Raw genomic sequence first — 26,118 nt, 5'->3', positions numbered from 1 at the left:
CGGCGTTCATACAACACGCTTTCACGGAGGTGACTAATGTTCTCACTCAAATCGGAGGAGGCAGCATCTACTTTCGCCTTCGCTTGCGCCGATGATATTTGACCTGGAGCTGGCCGCCTGAAAAGATGGAGAAAAATTATGTCGCTCCCTCCGAAAACCACAGTTAATGCCTCTCGTTAGCCGGCTGGCCAGAAGATTGGATTAAGGACCGCGGACAGAAATGGGGAGTGAGAAAATGGGCTTCAATTTGTTTCATCTCCGGGCACCGACCAACGATGTCGGTCCTCGGCCAGTCCCTACGGCACTCCGGAACTCTACTAATGCCTTTAGCGCTACCGACCAGCGTCTTCAAGAGTCTACCGCTAATGCGCCAGGCTTCCGAAGGTTTACCGAAAGACGACCAAAGTCTACGTTATGTTGATGACGCGGTTCTTGATCTCAGCAAAAGAGAAAAAACATCTCCCGCACCAGCTTACCGGTTATTGGTTGTCTCTGTCGCACAGCGCGGTGGATTTGGTCAGGATTTGGTATCATCTAATGTGCAGCACCGGCGGTGAGCTGCGTTTTTGAATATTTAATGAGTCGCCCACCCGCCGGGGATGATGTCACACGAGGTGTCTGTATTCGTGTAATCTTATGTACGGCAGAGAGGCTGCCCGGATTTTCGAACCTACCACGGAACCAGCGTCTAATCGGGTCGTTGAAGCCGCTATTCAAGTTCGTAATCCGCTTGGGTTAATCGATCGTGCCAAGTTTGATCCTTATCTCCCGTAACCCCTTATTGTTTGTCTCACTTCCCGAAGTGGCTAGTGGTAACAAAGTTCATAAACTCACTTCACCCTTAGCAGTTACACTATTTTCTCCGTTACCGTTCTGCCTAGGGATGAAACAATCGAAAACGAACCGGCAACGAAGTGTTGTGACTATCTCCGCTGTATCTCCGGCACACATTCATTGGCACTGTAAATGTGGCCAACGCCAACGCCTCCCTACAACTTGTATCTCTTGGCTTAAGCGTTGCTAAATATTTGCCCCAACGGCACCGACAACCGTTCCTTAGTAATCTCCCCAGCGAGGCATTACCATTACGTTCTTCAAGCTGACTGCACCTAAGGTTCAACCCTTTTCTGACGTCTGTTCTGACAGTCACGGCCAGCCCGATTGTTTCCCGATATGCATTGGGGGCGCAGTAATTAGACTTACCTATCTATTCGCCGACCGCATTCATCACACGACTCCGACCGTCTGCGTCGCCGTCTGTTCGAATTTCTTCCCCTTCACTCGGCACTTTATTTTGCATTCGCAAGTCAGACCCAGCCACAACAGGCGCGAGGTTGGTGCATTTAATGCAAATTAAATGGCCTCAACACGCCGTCCGTAAGCTATTTGTTGGAAGGTCGGTACGTGCAAGGTGCATCACAGGATCGATCGCACCGTGAAACGTGCTTGAAGTTGTGCTATTTTGACGATCGAGAGTGAGATCATACATTAAGCGATTTTCACTGATCCAGTATCCGCACACAACTTCTGTCATTCACTCGAACATCGCCCCAAAAGTAATCCGTTTTTGGTGCGATTTTTTTAACCCTTGGTGATAATTAAAAATCCATTTGTTTCAACATGGACATGGAATTTCCGGTCCGGTTTTCTCTCGAACTCACTTCTAAGGCAGGGTGATTTCACGCACGCGTTCTTTCTTGCTGGTTGGTCCGGCGGTAGCAGCACACTTCCCTTATCGTCGATATCTGATTTCGTTGCAAGACCGCGCCGCCGTCGTTCGCGCGTTTATCTTCACAACAAACATTGTGTCGGCATCGGAGCTGCGGACAATTTAACTTCTATGTGGTACACCTTTACCGTTTACCGACCGTCGAGCGGTCAAGTATTTCTACAAAGGAAACCTTGGAAATGTAGAACGCGATAAAACTGTTGACGTTTACGAGAAACTTCAAACTGGGCACATTATCGCCGCACTTGAATTATGCCCGCCGAAAGCATGTTGCTGGTTGTTTCACAACTCGCACAAAATTGGTTGAACCAATAGTAGAAACTCAACCGGTTCCGGCTACCGGAGGCTCACGCTTGTTTTACTCAAACTCCCTGCTCACTAGATACACTCCACTTCCGCATCTTGGCGAACCGCTGACGGCTGCGCGTGCGATTCGTCGTTGCGTTCGACAGGTACTGCGTTCCGCGCGCGCGCCGTTGGTGTGTTGGTCAAAAGCGTGCGCGCGCACCTCGACCGACTGACGTCATCAACAAGGCAGTGGGTGAACTGAAATGTTTACGGGTCTTGCCGGTTTCAGTGCCTACTTTGAGCAACATTGAGCTACCAAAATGTAGAGCAACAAAGAAATTCTGCAGAGTTTTTAAGCTGCCTAAACTCAGATAAAAAATTGTCTGCTCGTTTGCAATTTTTATTTCACAAGTTGGAGTGTGTTTTTGAAAACTTGGCCTTTTTAATTTAAAAACTCTAAGTGAGTGAGTTGTTCCAAGTAATTTAAACAATAATGCAAAATAAGAGTTAATTTGTATGGAAATAGCAAGCTGATTTTCTGATCATATTTACCCGCTTAATAATTTAAAACTATGACTGAAAAACACAACATGGCGTGTTGATAAGCATCAAATCTGAAACATTTAACATCAAACAACTTTGTGGTTCTCTCACGTGTCAATAAATGAGCCACCTCAACCCGCCCCATTCGGCCACCCACTGCGGGGGGGCGAGCTTATCTTGCGCCTTACGGTTCGAGCATGTTTGGATAGGTGTTCTACATGCGGCAACATTTTATCGTCGCACGCAGCTACCTCACATCCATGTACCCTGTCCGAATGCCCGAACGTTGGAATGCAAATGTTTGACTATCGCCCCACCGGACGGAACAAGCAGATGTGTAATTTGCCTTTGCTCATTCCCAAATTTGGGGCCGCTTTTTAAACATATTTTTGGTGATACTTTTGCCGGCTTCAATCATCAACCGTCGGATCTTTTCGGTAAAAAAATTAAATATTTATACAATTTATTTCACGATTCGTTCGTCCTCTGTACAGTGCTCAATTTCGCTACAAATACCCGATAGTTCTCTGATGGCCTGTCTTTTTTTACAGTCACTTTACAGACCGCGCAACGTACTGTTTACTTAACATTACTACCACGTGCTGGGTTGATTAGAGCGCGCTCTCCGCTTCAGATGGCTTTCTTTTAAATGATACATTGCTATGGAATTCTCCGAATTACTGCGACACTGTATGACACGGAATTTACAGACATTTTCACGTTAAAAATGATAAACTCCGCTTTCCTCCTAATCAACGCGTCCGACGCTCGCGTCATGAAAATTTCACTTTGTTAGCGTTCACATCCGGGAAGAATGTTCCGGCCGTTTTGACCAACGAAGTCACGTCTTTCGGCGTGGTATGGTGTGCTGCACCCATCCCGGGTGTTAAGGCCGTCGCCCGAGATGGGTCCGAAACCGGCACATAGTAAGCTCGATCCCGATAGTCGATCAGTCCCGGTGGCCCGGCTGAGGCTACCGGTGGAAAGGCCAACAGCGGCTTATCTATGGCCGCCCGGTCTCCGTGACACTCGTGGTTCTTGATGTCGGCAAACGTTTCGAAGAGATTCTCACAGACGACGCACTTCAGGTGGCTGCGACTCTGCGAAACGGCACGAAACGGATTTCTATTAATCACAGCTTGCTACAATTGTGGCTCCTCCACACATCAACGCACCTTATCGCGACGTGTCTGCTCGGCCGTGCCCTGTGTCACGGTGGCCACGGGCTCATGCTTCACTTCTCGCATGTGGCGCTCTAGCAGTTGCGAGAAGTTACCGAAAATCCCTGCCGAGTCGGGTCCACCTAGCTGGCCCACTCCAGCGGTGCTGTGATGGCCCCCAGGGACATACTGTCTCGCATTCCGTTCCGAGTCCTTCGATGCGGGCGTGCACAAGGAGTCCAGTGGGACCGTCGGTTCCGAGGGCGGCTTGGAGTCACTTTTCTCCAACTTGAAACTAGTAAATATGGCTTGCGGGGAGTCCTGTGCCTGTTGTTGTGAGGTTTGTGGCCGAAAAAAGGGGCACATCCGTTTAGAAAAATTGAATCAAACCGCTCGCACTCCTTGGGCTTTCTAGAGACACGGCTAGGACCCCAGTGATCTGTTAGCATAAGAGGTAGCACACGGGAGACGATCAGCGAGCAGAGCGATCGTATGGATCAGAAGAGGGTGGTGGAGTAATAAGGCCTGTCTTGGTTAGTGAAGAGATAGGATAGGATGCCTGTCCTGCACGAGAGTTAATGATGGAAGAAGATTCAAGAAATTGTTAGTACGGAGCATGGAGAGAATGTAGCGAGACCGAGCGCATGCGACACCAAACTTACATTATTGTACACCTCCATCACGTGGTTCTTCCGCGGGCGACCCCGTTTGCGATTGAACAGCGTTTTGCTGGAGCTAAACTGCAGGAAGTTGGCCGTCTCGAGTAGCGCTCGGTCACGGTCCGCAACACTCGATCCTGGTGCCTCGAGAGGCGACCGCCTAGAGCTGGTAGGAGTGGTTGCCATCGTCACACTCGCCATCATCGGACCACTATCGTCCCGTTTCAGCAGTCGATAGTCAACCGATGGGTTCGACAGTAGCTTCGATCGAGGTGGCGTCCGACTGAGTGGTTCCTTCTTCATACAGAGCGGTCCATCTCCGGGACCAGCCAGCACTTCGGGGACATCGCACGGCATCTCAACCTTGTACTTTCGCTTCACTGCAGGCGATCGATCAGCGACACCCAAAGGACTGCCGCTTTGATCGACCGGTGCCGGCGGTCCTCCTAGGCCGGCCCCACCGTAGAGCTGGTTCAGGTAAGCCTCCTCAAAGCTCGGCCCCATCAACGACAAACTGCGCAGCATTTCGACGTTCTCCGGCGCAAAAACATGCTCATAGCCCATACTCTGCAACATCTGCAGCCGCATGTGGTACATCATTTGCAGTGGCAGCGTCCGGAACGTGATCTCCGCCATTACGGCGAGCAGATCGAGAAACGGATTTTTCGTGCCCTCGGCGGCGGCGGCCATCGGGCCGGGTGAGATCGACTCTTCATCGTCCTGGCCTTCCCGGGCAGTTGTCGCATCACTAGCGCCGGGCTTCGCCGGAGAATCTTCCCCCTTTCCGGGTGTCAGTTTCGAGAGGAAACTGCGCGCCATCTGGAACCGCCGATAGTCCACCTCCGTGTCCATGCGCTCGTGCTTCCGCTTGTGGCTGAGCAGCTGACCGCTTGAGTGCAGCACGTAGTGACAGTTTTCGTGCATGCAGTGAATGTGGTTGCAGACCCGCGAGAACCGGCAGTCCTTGTAGGTGCAGTCCTCCGTTTTAAGGAACTTTTTGTAGCCATCGCGCAGCAGCATCTCGTCCTTCAGGTGGTAGGTTTTATGTTTTTCTGTCGGGAAGCGGGAAACATGAAGCCATTAGGACACCGAAAGATAACCCAAAATGGCGGCTATTACGTACCCATGTCCGCTTTGTTTTTGAAGGTGTACTTGCAGTTCTCCCGCCGACAGTGAAAATGCGTAGTCCGTTGCGCCCGGAACGCACAGTGGTCCGTGTTGCACTCTTCCGTGGCCCGGAACCGCTGAAAGCTGGACCAAAAAAACCAGATTGTATTGGTTGTCCGAAAGGAAGTTGGCTAGTGGCACATCAATTGGCGTGATGTACTTACCCATTTTTGACGATCGCTTCGTGCTTCCGGTGGTAGTTGGCGTGCATCTGGACGTCGCTGGTGCTAATGTACACCTTATCACAGTTCTCGTGCACACAATGGTAGTGCGTGTGCTTGTAGTTGTGCTGGCACGCACCGTACTGTATGCTGCAATCGTCGGACGACGAGAAACGATAGAACCCGTACTTGAGCGACTCCTTCCGCTTCTTGTGCCACTTCAGGTGCCGTATGATTTCGTACTTCTTGTACAGCACTTTCCCCCGGCAGAACGTGTCGTGGCAGTGGAAGTGCTCGTGCAGGCTCTCGTACTGACACTTCTCGTGCTTACAGTCGTACCCGGACGCGTATCGCTGGATCAGTCCATAGTTATCTGCGGAAAAGGAGTACAAATCACCTTGATTGATCAGTTCGAAAACTCCTGAATGCATGCAATCGGCAATGGTGACGATCGACGGGCGGGATTCAAAATGAGCCCATCATGTGGACACTTTCAAAGGAACAAGTGAATGGTGTTTTAGTTGACAGAAAAGTCGATACGGAAACCGATTCCGATTATAAAGCTGTCCTTATAAGGCGATCGTGTGTAGCAAGAACTAACTAGACCCCGAGAGGTTATTGCTCAAATTAATTATACGATAATCAGGTTCACCTTTCTCGCAAATTCACCGTCAAAATATCGCAACCTTGGGTCGACGAAGCCGACCGAAATATTCGTCAATTTTTGAACACCTTCTGCCACCAATGATCATATCAATTGGCATCTTGGCCCGACACTGTGCTCGGCAGCAAAAAAAATCACGCGATCGCCGAACTCCTAGCCAAATCCAGTTCCAATTACGTATTTTAATTCCTCACGCCCGGTTCGCAACGGCGGCCAACACACGCACCGCACCAACCCCTTGCGGAGGATTGGACCCGGCAAGTGCCGTGTGCCCGGACCGGGCCGGTCCGTGCCATTTGAGCCGATTACGCTTGTTAATGTTCCGGCGCGTTTCGCGTATTCGGTATGCTCCGTGGTACGATTATTATTTTTGGAAATCAGTTTTTTTCTGCCTCTTGGCTCGGCTGTGGCTCGGCCGGGACCCCGCGGACTTTGATTTGTTCGATTGGATACTTCGCTCCACATATTTCCATTTTTTTGGTTTTGTTTTGTGCGCGCTGTTTTGTCTTATTGACGGACACTTTTTCTCGCTCGGCTGGGCTCCGATCGGCGGTTGGATTTGTTCGTTCGTTTTCTTCGTGGGTATTTTTCGCCCCGTTCATCTCGTTAACAATTTTTGGCCCAATCGCGCCCAATTTGGATTCTGGGCCGAAAATATGATCCACGCGCGGCGGCCGGCGGGTAGCTTTAGCTAAGTCATGCTTCACCGGACCAGCCGGACGGAGCAGCAGGAACATTGTAAAACAACAAATCAGAGAATACGCTAATGTAAGAGGCTAATGAAAAAACATCGGCGAACATTAAACCATGATCTTGACTATCGGCAACCCAGGGCGGCGCGGGGTGAGAAGGTGAGAGCACGGAGCAAAGCGGAGCACGCAGAACCAGAGAACAACGAGAAGAAAAAATGGCACAAACCAGTATTTTGATGAATATGTGAAAGAAATCAATGCTAATGGTATGTCAGAAAAATTCGGAAATTCCTTGACCGATCCATCGGCCGGTCCCGGAGAGCCCCACCCGGCGGCGTCCCGTGCGAATCATATTAATTCAACCGATATTTCGTTTAGCTGCCAATTCCCGGCACAAATAAGCGAAGCTAAGAAAGTGGCCAAAAAAACCGCACGCCAACTTGCCACAGTTTATTCTCCACGGCCGCCGCCGCCGCCGGGTGACGGCCGGTTTCGGTGATTTTTTCCATCATTTGACCGTTTTCTTGCTGGCCGCATATGCTGATGTCTGTATTTTTGCCGCCACCACCCTTCCGTGCGGCCCGTGGCGTGATTTGCATGGTGGATGGTGTGCCGAATGTGCTCCGAGAGGCTCCATACTTCGGGCGGCTGGCTGGCCGGGATGGGGACTGAAAAGCCTCTCTAGCGATTGATGTCGCGACTTCAGCTACGCTGTCAATCTACTTTGATCGAAAAACCGGACCAAGCGGGGCAGGGCAACAGGGCCGGCATAAGACAGTGGTTGTGGCCGACGCGTCGAAGCGAAGCATATTGAAGAATGGAGCTCGGGGATTGAAAAGGAGTCTAATTCCACCGGTCATCCCCACTGGGCCTAGGCCCGGCCCATTGGGTGTCCAATTGGGACGGTAAGGATAAAGTTTAGAGCGCTTATTTTTTGCCATGTCCGGGGGAAGCTGCACCGGTCAAAGCGATCCTAATTGAGCATATTGGCAACTGGGGAATAGTATGTTAGTCATTCGAAGGGGAACGGGCGGGTTCGCCCATAAGGACGATGGACAGATATGAATATTTTATGATTGAAGCCCAGCGCAGCACCAACAAACGGTGCTCAATGAGTGGACTAATACAGTTTATACTAATTTGAAACTGTTTCTTAAATAACTCCTTTTACGGCCTTTCGTGATTCCGATACAAATTCTCAAATTCTAGCTATGAGCGCTTTCCCATTACGGTTACGGTTTTATTTGGGCGGTTTGTAGTGTTTAATTGGACATTGTTTTTCGCTTCAGTTGCCCCGATCTTCTAAGCGTATTATCGATTATGGCTTCGAAAGATTAATTGCTGTCTAATGAGGCAGCAACTTCAAATCATCAAACTGTTGTGCGCCTGTTGCGAATAGCTCCAACATTGGGTTGAACATAGTTATGATGAATTGTCTTCGCCTTGTTTCTTTGTCCCATTATAACCGAAAAATCTATTCGAACGTTTCAAAGGGTGGTAGGACACAACGCAGGACAAGACCAATAAGGTGATAAAATCTACGTGAATCTAAAAATATCAGAGAACCGCAACTCCTTGCCATTTAGGCTTTACAAGGTGCAATTCAAAAATTCCAGTTCCATTCCATTCCACTTTTATAATTTCCCATCTTCTAGTAGCGCCATCTCTTTGAAATTTGTATCGGTTGTTTGTCTATCCATTAGTAATGTTCTGTCAAATTTTTATGACATTTGGATGTATACAAGCTGAGATATCGCGCCAAATGTGACAGTACATTTATTGTCTCGGTCGAAAAATGAGCATTGAACAAAGAGCTAATATTAAGTTTTGTGTTAAACTTGGTAAAACTTTTACCGAAACTCATCAAATGATGAAACATGTTTATGGTGATGATTGTCTATCTCGTAGCCGTATTCACGAGTGGTTTAAACGTTTTCAAGAGGGACGGGAGGACTTGGAAGACGACGAACGGTCGGGGCGGCCAAGAGATATTGTGAACGAAGAAAACACGGAAATTGTGCGTGAATTCATCAAAAAAGAGCCGAAATCATCGCTTAAATACATGGAATCAGAATTGGGAATATCTGCAGCATCGATTTTTCGTATTTTGACAGAAAATTTGGGCTACCGAAAGGTTTGTGCTCGATTTGTTCCGCACACATTGAAACAACACGAAAAAGACCTCAGAATTCAACATTCAAAAGACATCATTAAAGAGGCCAAAAAGGACCGACACTTTTTGTATTCGATCGTGACTGGTGATGAGACATGGTGTTTTCAATATGATCCCGAAACCAAGCGACAAAGCAGCGAATGGAAGCATCCAGACGAGCCAAATCCGAAAAAATCGCGCCAAGAAAAGTCAAAAATCAAGTCAATGTTGATTTGTTTTTACGATTCCAAGGGTATTATTCATAAAGAATTCGTTCCAACAGGCCAAACAGTTAACGCTGTGTTTTATGTAAGTGTTTTGAAGCGTTTGGTATCACGCATTCGACGAATTCGGCCAGAATATCGCGAAGAAGGAAGCTGGCGATTATTGCATGATAATGCACCAGCTCACCGTTCGACACTCACGACAGATTTTTTGACCAAAAATCGCATTTTAAGCATCAATCATTCACCTTATTCGCCTGACATGGCACCGTGCGACTTTTATTTGTTCGGAAAACTTCATTTGGCCATGAAAGGAAAACGCTATATTGACGTTGATGCCATTCAAAAGGCGGCGACCACCATTCTCAACGCTGTACCAAAAGATGGCCTAAAAAAATCATTCGATAATCTTCTTGAACGTGCAAATCGCTGTATTCAATCCGAAGGGGATTATTTTGAAGCCGACCAATAAAATTTTTCAAAAAAAATCAATGGTTTTCGTTTTTTAATAAAAGTCCTGGAATTTTTGAATTGCACCTTGTACTGTTCTTCAATTTTACACCCAAAAAGGATTACTTAAAATGCCCACTCTACAGTGTTTGAACTTGAGATAACCAATGTGCGGCAACGACCTACAAGAAAACCGATATGACCAACTAAAGATGTGATCCATATTCTCGAATCGATCAGCATTAAAATGTATATTGAACCAACTTTGCGGTCTGCAGTGATAAAGTATGCTATCAACCGAAACGCAGGAAATCATTTGAGCCGCAAAAACCGTATGTCGTACTCACGTTCGCCATCGTGCAGATCAAATCGAACAGCGTACAAAATAGACTCCATCAGTCAATTTCGTTAGCAGCACAATTGGGCACATCATGCTGCTAAGTTATTCATTATCGCGGTCAACTTCAACCCCTTTCAAACGTCCTAGTCCCTCGGCAGCCGCAGCCCAACACCATTCGAAGAGCCAATGGAAAGAAAACGGTCGGAGTGGCGAAGGTGATCGGCATCCATTCCATTTGCCGCGCGTTGATTTGAATTCTCGGTGAAACGTAAAATATTTTCTCCTCCGGTCGTCCTAATCTAATATGCGCGCGCTGTGATGAAGCCGATCGCGCAATGGAGATTGATAGACCTGACTGGCACGCGGATGACGAAAGAAGAATCGGGCGCAGCGCAAGAAAGAATCGGCGGGTGGAGAAGTCTTAAAAGAATTAAGTGACCCAGAACGCAAACCGAGCGCAAAGCAGAGAAAAGAAACGGACGAGTGTAGATGTAAGAAAAACTTATGATCGTACGCGCGTTTCAAAGCGATCGCCAGCCAGGCAGCCAACACACCTCGCAAGATCTGTGTTTCTCAACATCAATCAACCGATTGTTTTCGTTCGGCTGCTCGCCGGGTCCTTGGGAAACGCGAAGGCTATCGCTCCTGTTCGGTCGGTTGGTCCCCGATGTTGGGCCGGGGCCTTGATCGCTCGATTTTGGGCGGCTTTTCACGTTATTCATTCGATCGCCTCGATGATGTTTCTTTTATGATTTGCTTATGATTTGCCGTTTTGTTCCCACCTCTTACCATCTTTCGGGCGGATTACGATCGGCTTACGAGAGGAGAAATCGGACGAGTGAACGAAATTTGGAGAAAAGTAAACGAAGCGAATCGTTCGGACAAGGTACAAGTTATCGTCAACAGTTGAAAGTTGTTCCCTCGATTAAGATTAAAAAGTCGAAATGCGGACTTTTTTGCAATAAAGCCACAGTAAAATGGCAAACTTTTAAAGCACTTCTGCAAATCTTAAAGCATCTAAACGCACACTATGCAACAAATAATCGAAAAGAAGAGCACGAAGAGCAGAGCGAAGTGCACAAAAAAGACTTGCCAAATTGTACTCAAAACCGTGAATCAATAGACCAATTTCGCACGTAATGAGAGCCACAAGGCGCCCGCAGCATTCCGGCGGCCATTGCGGGCGAACAGTGAGAAATCATAATCTTTCCCCGCCAATCAATCGGATTGACCACAGAAGGCGTCGAAGGTGAGCGATTTAAATATCCCAAAATAGATCGACGATTGCAAGACGCAGAACCGGACAATAAGATACAGTTGCTCCGTGGCAGGGGCAGCCCGAAAGAAACACCGAGCCAACCCGAGCAGCAAAAACGAATACACGTTCAAGAACCCGCTCGACAACAAGCTCCAATTTTAAGACGCTGATAGAAGCATAGAGAAAAAAAACACAGAATTATTATTGTAAAAAACCACATACACGCAGTGGTATTCAAAGTAACAACGTACCCAAATAACGTTACATGTTCCGCGCAACAAATCGACTCGACGCGAAAGACAGAAAAAAAGCGGACGGAATAAAATAATGTGAAATAAAATAAAAACAAATCGAGATCGGGCGCCCAGGTGAGGGCCGCGTGCCCCAATGGGTTTAGAAATATTAGAAAGAAGTAAGACTGACCGGCCTGGCTGAAGCGTGAGGAGCACGCGGATCGGAGGAGCACCGTTCCGCAACACCTGGCCACGGAAGAGGATAAGACGCCCAAACTGGAATTAGGCGATGGTAATCTCCGTGGTGTCGGACCACAAACCCGAGTGCGCGCGTGCGCCGTGCCGTGGCTCGGCATTTGGATTGATTTATACTTTTTTGCTCGGCTCGGCTCCTTTTTCGCAGTCAGCAAATTCACAAAATTGCCTTCAAAAGTCTGTCGATTGCGCGGGGCGATTCATTTATTTCTAACACTCCCCGGTGAGGAAGGAACAAAAAATGGGCACCGCAGCGTGCCGTCGGTTCCGGGTCGGGTCGGGCCGGGAGCCGGGAGTTTTCTCGTCCACGTCCATTAGAGGCGTCCACTCTCAAAAGCGCACGCGTTGACGCCTGTGCCTGGCATGGCAGTGGACCACGAAAAATATGATACCGACCCCGAACCGAAACCGGTGAATCGAGGGTAACTACCGACCTCGGTGGCGGGTTGGCCACCCTTTAAAAGCTCCTTGGCCCGAGCGATTGGCGGCGGGCGCATGTCGAACACACCGCATGACGTCAACAAATTATGTATGAAATTATTTACCCAAAATTATTATATTTCTCTATCCGCGCGGTTGATTGATTTATCGAACGCATTAAACTAGTTCAAATTGATTTCTCCCTTGTCGCGCGGGAGAGAGAGCGAGAGAGAAAGAGAGGGGAGCCGGGAAAGTGACTTGCCAAAAGGAAGACGACTTTGGGAGACTGGTTTTTGGGGCCGCCCGGGAGGGGCCAGGATCATAGACAAAGCCACGACCCGGAACATTAGGCGCACCCGGGAAAGAGGCCAACCTGGTGTCTGAAAGCCACCTAACTACCAGGTCCGGGGCTCCGAAGCTGTTTCCACTTATTCGCCGATGCCGCCTATGGCCTGCCTATACTTACTCCATTTACCATTTCACCTTTCCTGGATTCCCGGGCGGGTCGGGATTTTTCGACAGTTTCTGTGGCTTTTTGTCCATCAGTGCGCGGCCACTAAATTGTGGTGCGTGGATAGATATTTATTCTTCCTTCCCGGCGCGCGCTGCTGAATTTGCGCTCGGCTCTTTCTCCCCAAGCCCTGTATGCTGCCTTACCGAATTCTTGACTGGCTGGCGCGCGCGCGCACACGCTCATGCCCCAGAGGCTCCTCCATTAATGGCTGGGAGTCTTTCATTTGGCGCGTAATGATACGGTGGCTTAAAACATTCCCTTCGTGGCCCGCGCCCGGCACCGAGGACCGGTTTGGCGCGCGAACGCGGGGCTCCTGGGGGGCGGAGAGAAGCCGGAGGAAAGACCAAAAACACGGTTGACCTCTAGTAAAAAAAAAATAATAGAAAAAACAACAACCTCCCCAAAAAGATGCTGGCCACGGCCCAGCTCTGAATTCTCCATCACCCAGGAGGCGCCCGATTCTGCCGAGACTGGCGTCTTAAAAGCTTCCGTGTAATCTACTTATTCGCGCGTTCCAACACAATGCGCGACCCCGACCACGATGAACCACGATTTTATTAGTTGCCTTTTTGCTCGACGATTCATTCGATTGGTTTATTGACTGGGATCGTGTTCGGCACGCTTTTTAACGGCAGAAATGTTGGTCTGTGCATTACAGCAGGCAGCCACAGTGAAAACGATATTATCTACCAGGGACACTTTGTCACAGGAATTGAAAACAAGGAAATTGAAATTTTCTAAGTTTGCAAATTGGTGGAACAGCAGAGTACCGCAGTTCAACTTAGGAGAGTACATTCGGAGATCGGACAACTGAGCAGCAACCTCAAATTATGAACTAGAACCAAAAATAGGGACATTTAGACAGAGACCAGCCCGTTCCTGGAGAAGAAGCAGGACAAAAACTCACTCTGCAGAAATCCTTGGCTTTAAGTCCTAATGATTCCTAATCTAATCTAGTTCTTTCGGTTGCAAATTTAGTGGTTCTAAATGCAAATTAATTCCTTTTCCATAAGGGACAAATGAATTATCCCCATCAATAAATATTGAGGTTAGATTAATAACGTTACTTTAATTCACCATGCAATTACGAGCTAGAACATACTGAACACTCTGCAGTTGCGATCACGAAGCGGAAAAACAGTGCAATACGAAGCCAGCTATCGGACCAAACCTTACCAGGGTCTGTAGTTCAACGGCCGTTAGAAGATGGTTGGAAGACAAAACTACAAACGTCACTCTAGTTTCAACCTACAGTAAAAAACAAATCATGCTTCATCCTTTTGCCATTTTTAGCACACGCCTGCTTCGATTGTTTGGTAAACAATTGACACACGACGACCGGAATCGAATCGAATGAAAAGTATGCTCTACATCAGCGAAACGTCTTCTCAGTATGTTCACCGTCAGCCAGCACCATCAGCATTGGGGGATTGGGAAGTTGGGATTTATTTTAATCACATCCAGATCATAAGGACCATTGACCGCCACAATGAGACGCGTATGTCGCACAAACACCGGGCTGGAGACCGGTGTGAGCGGTGTTTTGATTTCCAACGAAAGCCCCATCGAGACGAGTCAAGTTTCGTCAAGCCGCGGCTCGCGCCCGAGTGATGATCCGATTGAACCGGGGATTGAACCCGCGGCGGCGGGATTTTCTCTCCTGGTATGGCGAATAAAATAAACACTGCCAGCAACCCGTCGTCGTGAGTGGGTTTTATTAGGTCTGATTGAATTATGCACTGCCGGAGTTAATTAAATAAAAGATTCACCAAAGCGTGGTGCTTGAGTTTGCTTTTGGCTCCGTTAACTGGAGTGGGAGCTGAGAATCTGATCGTTGACGACAACGACGACGAGTCTGCTTAGTTAATTACGCACAGCGGGTTTGCTGAGTTCCTACCGAGGCCCAAACATTATTAGTACACGGGAACTTTCGGCGGACAATGTAACGACAAATAGCAGGATAAAAAAAAAACCTTCGTACAACCGATGCAGCATGAAAATGTAATTAATCTGCCGATTCAATTGAGCATTATGTTTAATGTTCGATGGATTGAATCGGTCGGTACAATCCCACTGGCCGTGGTCGTGACACATTTCCACGTTAGTTGGTGACACGTGACACACATAAAAACAAATACCCTCAAATAGCCCATCCCGAAACGACCATATTTCTCCGGCGGCAAGGGTCCCGAAGGGGGCCCCGCACACTGCCCGATCCGAGAAACAATAGGTCATGTGACCAAAAGTGACCGGAAACGTTGAATTCTCGATTTCTTGGCTTGGCGGGTTTTTTTCGATTTCTCGCGCATATGCGTTCGTTCGGTGCACTCGCTCGACGGAATAATAAAGGCCCGTCGGGTGCGAATCATAAAGTACGCACACGGCTGACAGATGACAGACAAGCAGGCCGATCAAGCGCCGCACCGGAAGTGGTACTCGATTTTAGCCGCCGTGTGACATCATCACAGCACTTTCTTCTGCGCCGTACCCAGTCGAAGGTTCGACTTCTAAGGCAGCGATTAGTATCGAACGCTAGCTTCCGTTATCAGAAATCGAATCCATTCTCCGAACCGAACCGAACGCCATGCGACATGCTGGCGATCGGTTATGGTGCGGTCACGAACGGGGCTTCGTCACGGAATCCAATCGATGATGGATGGAAATAATATTCGAAAACACCAGCGGGCAGCGCGTAGCCAGCAAGAGGATAAATTGTGATGAGAACGCAGCTGATTGGAATAATTTCTTGCTTCTTTTTTTTCAAATTAATAAGTCAACACAATACACGGAAGCAAGCTGGCCGCCCTGCGTCATGCGTCGGCCATCGGGCGGACGGGTTCGTTTATGCGGCACCGGCACCACCATCACCCCGGCGAATTGTCCCCCGCGTTTATGCTGCTTTGATTTGCTTTCCCGTTCCCAGGCCGCGAGTTGGTGAAAACTGGCCGGGCTCGGTACGGGTCGTGTCGGGGATTTTTTGCTGTCACACTCTGTCCTCCCCCTTCGATGCTTTATTGGTTTATTGTGACTAATTTGGTTTGATTGCGGTTTCCGCGGGTATGCTGGAAAAATCTTGCTCATCGCGCTCCATCGAGGCCGCCGTTACGGGCGGCCCGATGATGACGGCGAGTTTGTTTAAGCACTCCGGGTTCGGTCCGGTCGGGTTGTCGGGCGGTCGAAAGGTTAATTTCATTGATTGAGCTTCAGCTTTTCTATCCCTTCGCTGGTGCGCCTGGGCGCGGTTTTTGGGGAGAGGATTGATAAAAATATGTTCCCCACGGACGGACGCGTTGATCATGTTGATTCATCGAGTGTTTTTCGACGATAAAGCTAGAACGCGTTCGCTTTGTGTAACCAGAGCTGGGAGGGGAAACAAAGCTGGGTTAGACGTGACACAATCGATGCGGCCCAATGATTCAACACGTAGCTTAAACTCTTTATGAATAATTGTTTCATTCGTATGTCCTCGAGCATAACAAAGTTGAGCGCTATTTTTTGGTGCGCCACTTTGGCTCAAACGATTCCCTTCGGCCAAGGCACAAATGCTTGGCAATGACACGTTGAGCGGTTTTCCGAAGCTCAGCTTCACTGCCGGCAGCTGCAACACGAATTCGACACACTTTTCTAGCCGCTTTAAGGTTGCGATAGCGATCAGCGCGCAAATCCTTTTTCACTATATTTACACTACGATCGCTGCTCGGGAGTTATTTTCGTAAGAACGGCGACAAATTCGCGCCAAAGGTGTGTTCGATTATTTTTCACTCATCGAGCAGTTCCCTCGAACCCAACAATGACCAACCGAACCGAGCTGTGTGGGTTTCGATTAGCACCCCAAAAAACAAAGCACAATAATGTCTCAAAATATCAACCCAAACGGCGCAATAGAGGCGGACGACGGACCTTGTTGGCGACGGCCAAGATCGCCTAACAGCCCAACAGGCGGCAAGCGAAATTAGCGAACTGCAACTGCAGCTGCAACTAGTGCCCTGTAGTTTCCGATTATTTCGGTGACAAATTAACACATTCTCTGGGTGTCGCCATTCGCTTCGTTGCGCACGTCACGGCACGGCCAACCGGTGACCGTGTTACCATCAGCTAAAGGTCGAGCGAGAGGATTCGATAGTAAGAAAAGGCCTTATGATTTTTGTGCTTGGCGAACATCGAATCCTGGAGAGTGTATCGGCAATATTTTGCACATTTAGCATAACACTTACCGGCCAACTCGCGGTCCCATTAGTTTCATTACTTCTTCCAGTCAGCGCTTCTTGCACCGTTTGTCCCGAGTCGGGTGGAACACTAACAAAACGATGATCGTCTGTATGTTCCCCCGAAACGATCCACTCAGCGATCCGGCCACTCTAGGCGGCCGGAGTTGTTGTGTTCGAAATGATTTTAGCTCGTCTTTTCGGGTGATCTTTCTATGCACACGGCCCCATCGGACCGGCCAGCCGGACGGCATGATCTAGCATGATCGAGAAAGGATTGGGCTCCCTGGGCCACTTGTATCCATTTCGGTCCCGGCCGCGTCCCGGGCCCTGCTCTTGAATCAATCTATCATCGACACTTAATGTCAATTTCTCACTTGCCGCTCTCCCGTCTACTTGTCTCCCATGGTTAGAGGCCATCCGTAGTGCTGTTATTATATGCTTTTGAGCTATTCTTCCCAATTTCATGATCCCTCGCGCCGCCCCATTCGGTGGATGAAATTCGCCCAAAAACCCGACGCAAGGCGAACCCGAAATCCTACGGCGTCATCGTAGCCTTGCGGGCCGGGAGGAGTCCGAGGCCGCGGTAATAAGGCCGAAGAAATCCAACCGACCGCGGGCCAGCCAGGCCGTATCGCATCGAAATCCTTCAGAGAGTCAGAGAAATAGAAAACAAGTGGAAAGGAGGCATTAGGAAGCCCATAAAAGGCGCGATGGGAAACGAGGGGTACGCAACATAGGCCCGCGGGGCCCGAAGGAGATGTTGATTTTTGAGCTTGCGCCCGCGCCCGAAAGACACACTCGATCGGAATCTCACTCTTCATGTCGGCCGCGAAGAAATTTCATGTTTTCGGTGCCGGGGTCCACGGAACTGGAACTGGCGACACAGCATCCGTGAGACAGCAGGGAAAGAGCGGGACGCTCTCGATACATCACTTTTATGAAAATCAATTAGAAATTAATTTACAACGGAATTCCAGCGATCGCACGGCAGCCGATCCATCCCTGCCGGCCGATCTCGCCGAAGCATGATTTTTCTGTTCGTATCACACGTAAAACTCACAACGCTTATTGTTGCCCGTTACCCACCGAGTTTCGTATTATTCGTCCGCCATTCGCTTGTTCGACCATTCGGCCATTAAACGATTTCAATTTTTCCCTTCATCTCTAAATTGATTTGATTTCATAACCAAATACCTCGTTTAGCGAATCGCAGGCAAGAATGGAAGCCAACTGGTACAGGCTCCAGAGTGTCCTCGAAATGTTCAGCCCCTTTCGGATGAGCCGTGCCGTCGTGTGTTCTTATTCCCGGGAACGAAACGTTTTATGGTGTGCCGTTTATTGGGCTTGTCAGACGTTAATGTGCTCTAAATATGCTCTTAATACGCAGGCGAATGGAACGAGTGGAGCCAGAAATCCAGAAAAGCCGCCGAATCCGCCTGAAGCCGCCAGAAGTCGGTGCAGCTTATGGTGCGCGATGGCCGAGGCCGGGTGAGAAAATTAAAGAAAGTGACGCAGAATAGAAGAACGCGCGCGATGTGGCCACTTGAGAAGAGTGAGTATTAACTTTACGACCGTCGGCGACGAACTGTGCGCGTGTGTTGTCGCCATACGTTAGCATAACGCCGCATAACCCGCGGTTCTCAAGGTTAGGCCTCACTTGACGCGGGCAAGCAAATTCTGACGAGTTACGGACTAGTTCCTAGACTGATTGAGGACCGCCGTCTAGGCGGTCTCATTAGAATGATTGTGGCCCCGAAAAGTGGGGAATTTCCGTTGACGCGATCGCCCTATTCGGGAACTACAAACTCGGTCTACTTACCATGCAGCAGCTCCAGGATGGTGGCCATACTTTCGTCCTTCTCACTGTCGGCCAAAAACTTACTAAACTCACTAAACTTGCTCTCGTCCATCTCGCTGATCGAGTTGTTGTTATCGCAGCTCGACCCACCAGCAACAACCGCGTTGTTGCTGTTGATATTATGGTTGCCGCTCGTGGGGCTGTTGTTGTTGAGCGTGTCACACTTGGCACTGGCACCGTAGATGACGGTCGGACAGCTACTACTACTGCTGCGATCACTGGCAGCACTTCCGGTGCCACACTCGTGGCCCTTCGTGGCCTCACCGCGTCCGTCGCCATCACTGCACACATCCTCGCGGTCCTCGTCTGTCGGTTGGCGGGCCCTTTTCGCGCACGGTGCCGCCGCCCCGTACCCGAACACCTTCAGCAGCTCGGACGCACCGTACTGGAGTCCTTCCGTCAAGTTGAGCGAGCTGCTCGTCTCATCGTCGACACTACCGAAACTGCGGCTCCGTTTGGCTCCCGGTGTCGTCACCACCGGTTCCGGTTCGCCGTTGCTCTCCGGCGACATCATTGCCCGGTGATCCTGTCCCTTCGCTTCCCGTGGATGGGTTCTGTGTTTCTGTGTGGTGATCACTCACGCACGCTTCACCCGGTGATCGTGATCGCACTAGCGCACCATCTCTAATTGGTCCCAAGCACGTCGTCGTCAACAGAATGATTAACTTTAACCTCTGCCAGGCCCAGCCGTACGCAACACCACCACCACCGTCACCATGACCCCCAGCACCATTCGACACGGTAATCCTTTCCGCCTTCCTGGACTCAATTAAGTCACCTCGATCCGGGGTCGGGGCCTTGCGCACCGCCGCGTTACGAACTTGAAAGCTCTCGCGCGCACACGTTGCGTACTTTGAGGGCGCACGCGCAGCACGCGCGATCCTGTTTGACGGGTGGCCACGGATAAACTGACGAACGGGTTGCGGGACCCGGCGGATTGCTCACGCGCGCCAACCCCTTTGCGCAAGTGCGCAACACACATACACACACACGGCCAGCACACGCGGCCGGCAAGATCGCAGCTCGGCACGCACTCGGGCCGCTTCGGCTCGCTTCGGCTACGCGCCTCCGTCGGTCAGCCGCGCGCGCGCGCGCCAAAAAGTCTGGCACTCAATGTGTCAAGTGCGGACAGATTATGTTTTGGTTACGGCGCGACGCCGTAACCTTCTCGCCTTACGCGGTCTTTCTCGCTCACGCTTTGGAGTGTCTTATCGTTACCCAGTCAACGCCTACTCCCATCGGCCGGTCTTTGGTCCTGCGTCGGTCTTATCAAAGTAGACCGCAATTTAACACGAAACCATAGCGCTTAGGCCACCAATTTTCAATAACCTTACGAAAGTCGGTTACAAGCAGGAACCGCAAACTAGCCAAATCGTGAGTAAAATTTAAATCCGATCCGAACTGTGGGAATTCCCAGAATGGTGGATAGGTTTGGTTGTTTTTGGACCCGAAGTTCAGTTCTCGGTCCCGATGACACATGCACGCAAATTAAGATGTTTTGCTTTTTTAAAGCGTGTCGGGGTTTTGTAGCACGTGACGAGGTGTTTGGAGCCCCAAATCAGTGCCGCACTTCGCGGTTCCTAGAACGAACGATGCCTCAGAGTGAATTGCCCAACCGAAGGTGAATCAAGAAACAAATAAATGAGTCAGCGAGCAGCGATACTTCCGTGTGCTCACGACTATTACATGGCATCACGGTTTAAGTTCGTATTTGGCCTATCTACTGCACTGTTATCAATGGAAAAGTTTCACACACTTGGCGCTCAAAGCTTCTGTTTCTGGTTCACGTGACGACAGGACGAAACGTTTCCGCTGCGACTGTTGCAATTGGACTGAGCCTTTGCGCACCAACCAGATTGCGCTCTCCATAATGTGTCGCTGCGCAAACCCCGTTCCGTAACAGAAATCGGTACCGAAACACGGGAAAAACCAACCCAACAATCGCTGTGGGCTGCGAAACAAAGTCGCTGCGGGCACACGAAACGGAAGAAGAATCCGGGGAAAAAAGTAACGAAAATAAACGAATATTTCTCATCATAATCAACAGCACGGCCGCGCCCCGAGATCGCGCATACATTTGATGTGTACGCGCGCGCATAAGTGCACCCTTTTGCGCCGAAACGAAACGGTTACGGATTGGCAGGCCGAGGCTGAGACCGAGGCCTTCGCCGGGGATCCTTTTTTACCGAACGGCCCAAACAGCCGCACCCGGCCTTACCATCAATAATGGAACCTAGAGCGCTGCAAACGCCGAAAATATGCAAATTAAAAAAAGATATTTTTTCAGGGAAATCAAGCACTTTTTATGCGCTCGGGCGCCCCTCGCCAATCCTTTCGTTTTGCCTGCCCCGAGTTCCCGACAATGGATGGGAAATGGAAGTTGCCCTGGCTGGCCGCAATACTTTTGATGGGGGAAAAATGCATGGAAATGATTGTAGTAGAGTTTTTCTTCTCCCGGTGCTCTTCGCCTTCAAATCAATCTTTTCGTTCGGACTCGGGTATGCCGCCGAGGGAAAGGGTTGTCCTCCGGTGCCCGGCAGGAGTTCGGGCGACTTTCGATCGAGGGAACGAATGTCGAACGGAACGCAACGATTGAAGATTGAGACTGGCTAGGGTCACGATTTAAGAATTTCGATCGAATTGTTTCCTATTTTTTGAAACGATAACTTTCGAAGTTCGAACACTTCACTCGAAACCGATCCTCGAAAGGGCGGGAAGGGTGAATTCTTCCAACGTTATAAAACCTCAGAACGGAATAAAAGATTTTTTGATCCTTAACGTAATTTCCTTAACAGGATACCTCAAAATGAGAATAAAAACGGTCGAAATAACATCAAAATATGGATAATCATTAGTCAACGGAAGACTCGCTGCACATCTTTATTTTTCTACCAACCCGTAGGGCCCTCTAATCTGTTGCATCTTGCGCTCTTTCGATCGTCTTCGTACCCCCTAACCAGCATCACTCGTTTCACGTTTGCTCGCCCTCCCTTTTGGCCACCTTTTTCTCGGCGTTCCGTAGCAAGGTCCGTTCATTCATCCTTCTAGATGGTACGCATCATCCTATAGCCCGTTTCTCAAACCTTTCCCTGCTGTGAGCCCAGTGGCCCTTCAACGAATCGTCACATCCCGGGGCCGGTTCCCGAACCGAAGATGCGCGCGTAATTTTCCTGTAAATTGAAACTAACTTCTTTCTTCCGACCGAGCAGCCGCACGACCGTTGGATGAACACATCCTCACATTCGATTGCCGTAGAATCTGAGTGCGACCATCAGCAGCACGCACTGGACGCCATCCGAGCTCGAGTCTGTGTCACTTGCTGCTCGGACCGGTGCCGGGATGATTGATGATGGGATCATCATCAAACTACGCAACCCTGCCGGACGTTTGCTTTGTCAATCACAATAATTCGTGAAGAAGCGACGTGGTCTAGGCTCGTAGCATGGAAGTTATCCGTCGACTCTTGAAAGCTGAATAAAATTAGATTGATAAGAGCAACAGCAAACCGTCTAATACTTTTCATATAGTAACCACAACACTCATTACCATAAGTAAGTATGTGATCGTTCACAAAAGTAACCAATCGCACATCCTAGGTTCTGCACTCATTGTATTCGCGAATCACAAATTGCCAACTGTTTGCTCGCAAATTGGGTGGAAAACCTTTCGCGACCGGGCAGTTCTTATGCTGTTTCTGCTTCTTTTCCGCTTCCCTTTCGGGTATGTTTACCCTGTCGACAACCCTTTTCTGGTCTCGCACTGCCCGGCAGATGAATGAACTCTCCGAAGCCGTTGCGAAACAATAATAAATAAATATTTTCAATTGGTGAAGCCTTGGAGTGTGTTGAGCTTCCCGCGCGTTCTCAATACTGACTTCGTGCGGACGGAATGCCCCGTGTTGCGCCTCTCTCTAGATCTTCGATTCCGGCCTTTCTACCCGGTTACGTGTTCCCGATGCTGATTTCTTTCCCTATCATATTTCTTATGTTTAAGCGGTTTTCGGCTTGCCCTGCTTACCGTGTCGTCCCCGCTTCGTCTCACATTCAGCGCCGTGCCGCGTCCAGGCCGCGTATCTTCCCTTGTTGGAAACGACGTGTTGATGTCGACGTTTTGGCCGGCTTCTCGGCTTCTTTGCGTTTCGCGTGCGGTATGCTTTCGTTTTGTGCGACTTTTGAAGCATTTTGCAAGCAGCAGCGTGAGGCGACGACGAAGACGCGCGCGCGCGCGCGTGAAGCGGAAAATATGGGCCCAAAAATATCGAAAATCCAAAGCCGCGGCCCCAAAAAGTGGCCAGTTGGCAAGACGCTTGGGAAAAAGTGATTGGAATATTAATGATTCACGGCCGTGATGTATGGATTGCTTCGGACCCGAACCACCCGAAAGCCACGGAATTTGTTTCAATCGAACCGCCGCCGCCGCGCACTAATGTTACAGTTTTGTGTTGCTTCACTCGTGTGTTGGCCACGGCTTCCAAGGAATTTCAAGTCGGCAACCCAGTTGGGGCCTCACAGGGTAAATTTGGATTTTCACCGTCGGCCTGCCCACCGAGAATGCCACGTGAAATCGCACCGGTTTATGCGGTACTCGGGGCGGAACTGGACATTTTTTTGGGTACGGCCCCCCGCCCTCCCGTGTACGCATGCCGGAGAAATTGTAAAGTGATGGTCAAATTCTTCCACCCGTTGCATTCCGTTGAATAACGGAATGGAACTTTTCGGCTGCACCGTTCGATATGCGATGCCTTTGCGAAGGTTGACTAAATTTTTCATATTCTCCAAAATATTAGACGGACCATTCAAACTTGCGTGGCGGACAACGTGTGACACGTCCACGCGCCCGACGGCCGGACGGCATTGTTTGCCGAAAGTTTATAATTTATGTAGCACTCGGTTTCTCGCAGTCGGGGCTTTTCGTTCGAAAAGCCCGAAATCCGGGAACGTCATTGCCCATTTATCAGCAACGGAAGTGGCGCGTTTGGCATTACTAAAAACCATGCGATCTCCTTTTAAAGGGTCACTCGAAAAGGGGTAAACTAGGCCCAATTGAGGGTTGACGGACGCAACAACCCTCAAAATGCAGCTGCACGTGTTCGTGTCCAACGAGGCATATTCGGAACCATCATATTTTACCCGAAACGTCTTCCAGCTTGTGAATATGAAACAAATCGTATCGCGTTTTCAACACACCCTAGTATCAGTCCGTTGCTCCCGTTACTCATCTTGGAAATGGGATTCTCTCGCCACGACAGCCACGACTAGCCAGTTGAGGGATCACAATCACTGAACAATTACCAATTTAGAGACAACCCGTTGCTCGTTTCGTGGAAAGCGCTGTTGTCATCATCAATTGTGCGTGAATCACACGGATCAGTGCGCCATTGCAAAATATCACTAATTGAACGTTACATAAGCGGCGCGATCTCGCACGCATATCATCTCGTCCGATCACGATCACGGCCCAATAGAAGTTCCGCGGCGACGAGCATGCGCTAATCTGGCACGCCAAATGGCCACTTCCGGCCGAGCTCATCGCCGAGAACCGAAAGCCATCCCATTTATAGTTTCCATTGGTCTACCATTTTTCTCGTCACCGTCGCTTTCCGGCGCAATAGTGACCACGATCGAGCCGGCCGTACCGAAATGGCGTTCCGAAGTGCCACTGGCGAAGCAGGCGAAGATTGAAATCCGTGCCGACCCGTAACCCCGCCACGGAGCGCGCATTTTAATTGTTTCATTGTATTCTGATTCAATTGTTTTTAATACCATATTTATCGATCGGTTATTCACCATTTTGTCCATAAAGTCCTAGCGTCGTTTTTCGAATTTTCATCGACCGATCGGGATTGAAAAATTCAAATAAATTACCCGCGCGTGGCCACGTGTGCGTGCGCGGCCCCGAACGGAACGGGCACTGCGATTGGCACGTTTTGACGGTGCCGGTCGTTCGATCGTTTCGTGTCTATTTTTTGCGAATTTAATTTCACTCCCCCGGCGCATATTTGGTCGGTATTTGTTCATTTATTTGATCACTTATTCCGGTCCTCCCGGCCATAGTTTGCAAAATGGCAGCAAAATGGCCCCAACCAACTAGGAGTCGGGCCGGCAGGGCCACAATGATAATTGTGTGCTGCATTTGGGCGCGCGATCGCGTCTAGGTTTGAATTATTTTAATGATAGGAAACGGTGATCCCTAATACGACGCGAACACCAATAAGTCCATTGGCCATTAGGTCGTACTTGCGCGTATGAAAGTGCGCGCTCAGCGATGACGGCCCGCAAACGGCGCAACAAAAACTAATAAACGACGAATTGAATACGGAATTCTTCGCATAACATTCATCATCGTCATCGACAGCCGGAGCGCCGTTCCGCCGACCCGGTCGCCGTTTTGCGCCGGTTTGCTTCAATATAAATTTTCATTTTTATTTTCGCTCGATTAGGCAACGACGGGCAGCGACGACGACGAGCGGGACACGGTGCGGGGTCTGCAAATTTGTAGCTAATTTTGTACACAAAAACAATTGGCTCCCCGGGCCGCCTCGTTCCCCGTCGGAGACATGGGACTTTTATTTATTTCAACCACCCCATTTCACCGGGCGGTGCGTATGCAAAACGGCATTTGCGTTGATTTATGCTACGGGCCCAAATGGGCCCATTTTTGCCCGTTGGCCGTGGACCGCTCTGGGGGTGCGGACGATGGCGCTTTTATTTTCACCACTCACCTAGACTGTGTCTAGTCACACGAGCGATGTGCATACGATTTTGCGGAATGGAAACATTTTGTCACCAAGCATCACCATCGGAATGCTCCGGCTCCGGGTCTCGGTTTCGTTTCGGTTTGTTCACCCGACCACAATTTGCGCCAACGATTTCGCCATGCTAATAATCATGTGTCATTTGAGAGAACGTATTCGATGGTATTCTATTTGCTTTTTTTGTTATTAGTGTCCCCCAACAGCCCGGTTTTGCGCCACCAGCACCTCGGTTGTGCATTGTATGGTAATAGAAACGGTCGGTCGGATGAAACATTAGCTAGGTGTTGAAGCCCGCTCCAATCGGTGAGCACTGGCAGGCGACAATGGCAGGCACAAGGATTCTCCGCTTTGAAACGACGCATCGTTGTGGTCATAGATCGGGCTAATGA

General features: G+C 49.6%; 1 protein-coding gene across 1 annotated transcript; it reads right to left on the bottom strand.

Moving 5' to 3' along the window:
* Nucleotides 1-3,022: 3,022 nt before the first annotated feature.
* LOC128275535 (uncharacterized) lies at nucleotides 3,023-19,860 on the bottom strand. The gene is made up of 6 exons (XM_053014076.1): nucleotides 18,937-19,860; nucleotides 5,711-6,080; nucleotides 5,503-5,630; nucleotides 4,383-5,431; nucleotides 3,736-4,047; nucleotides 3,023-3,660 (listed from the first exon to the last, which is right to left on the bottom strand). The coding sequence occupies exons 1-6, from the start codon at nucleotides 19,487-19,489 to the stop codon at nucleotides 3,334-3,336; spliced, it is 2,739 nt and encodes a 912-aa protein (XP_052870036.1). The 5' UTR covers nucleotides 19,490-19,860; the 3' UTR covers nucleotides 3,023-3,333.
* Nucleotides 19,861-26,118: the final 6,258 nt, after the last annotated feature.

This window comes from Anopheles cruzii, chromosome 3, assembly GCF_943734635.1.
Source record: "Anopheles cruzii chromosome 3, idAnoCruzAS_RS32_06, whole genome shotgun sequence".
Taxonomy (NCBI): Eukaryota; Metazoa; Arthropoda; class Insecta; order Diptera; family Culicidae; genus Anopheles; species Anopheles cruzii.
This window is presented reverse-complemented; position numbering and strand designations above follow the sequence as displayed.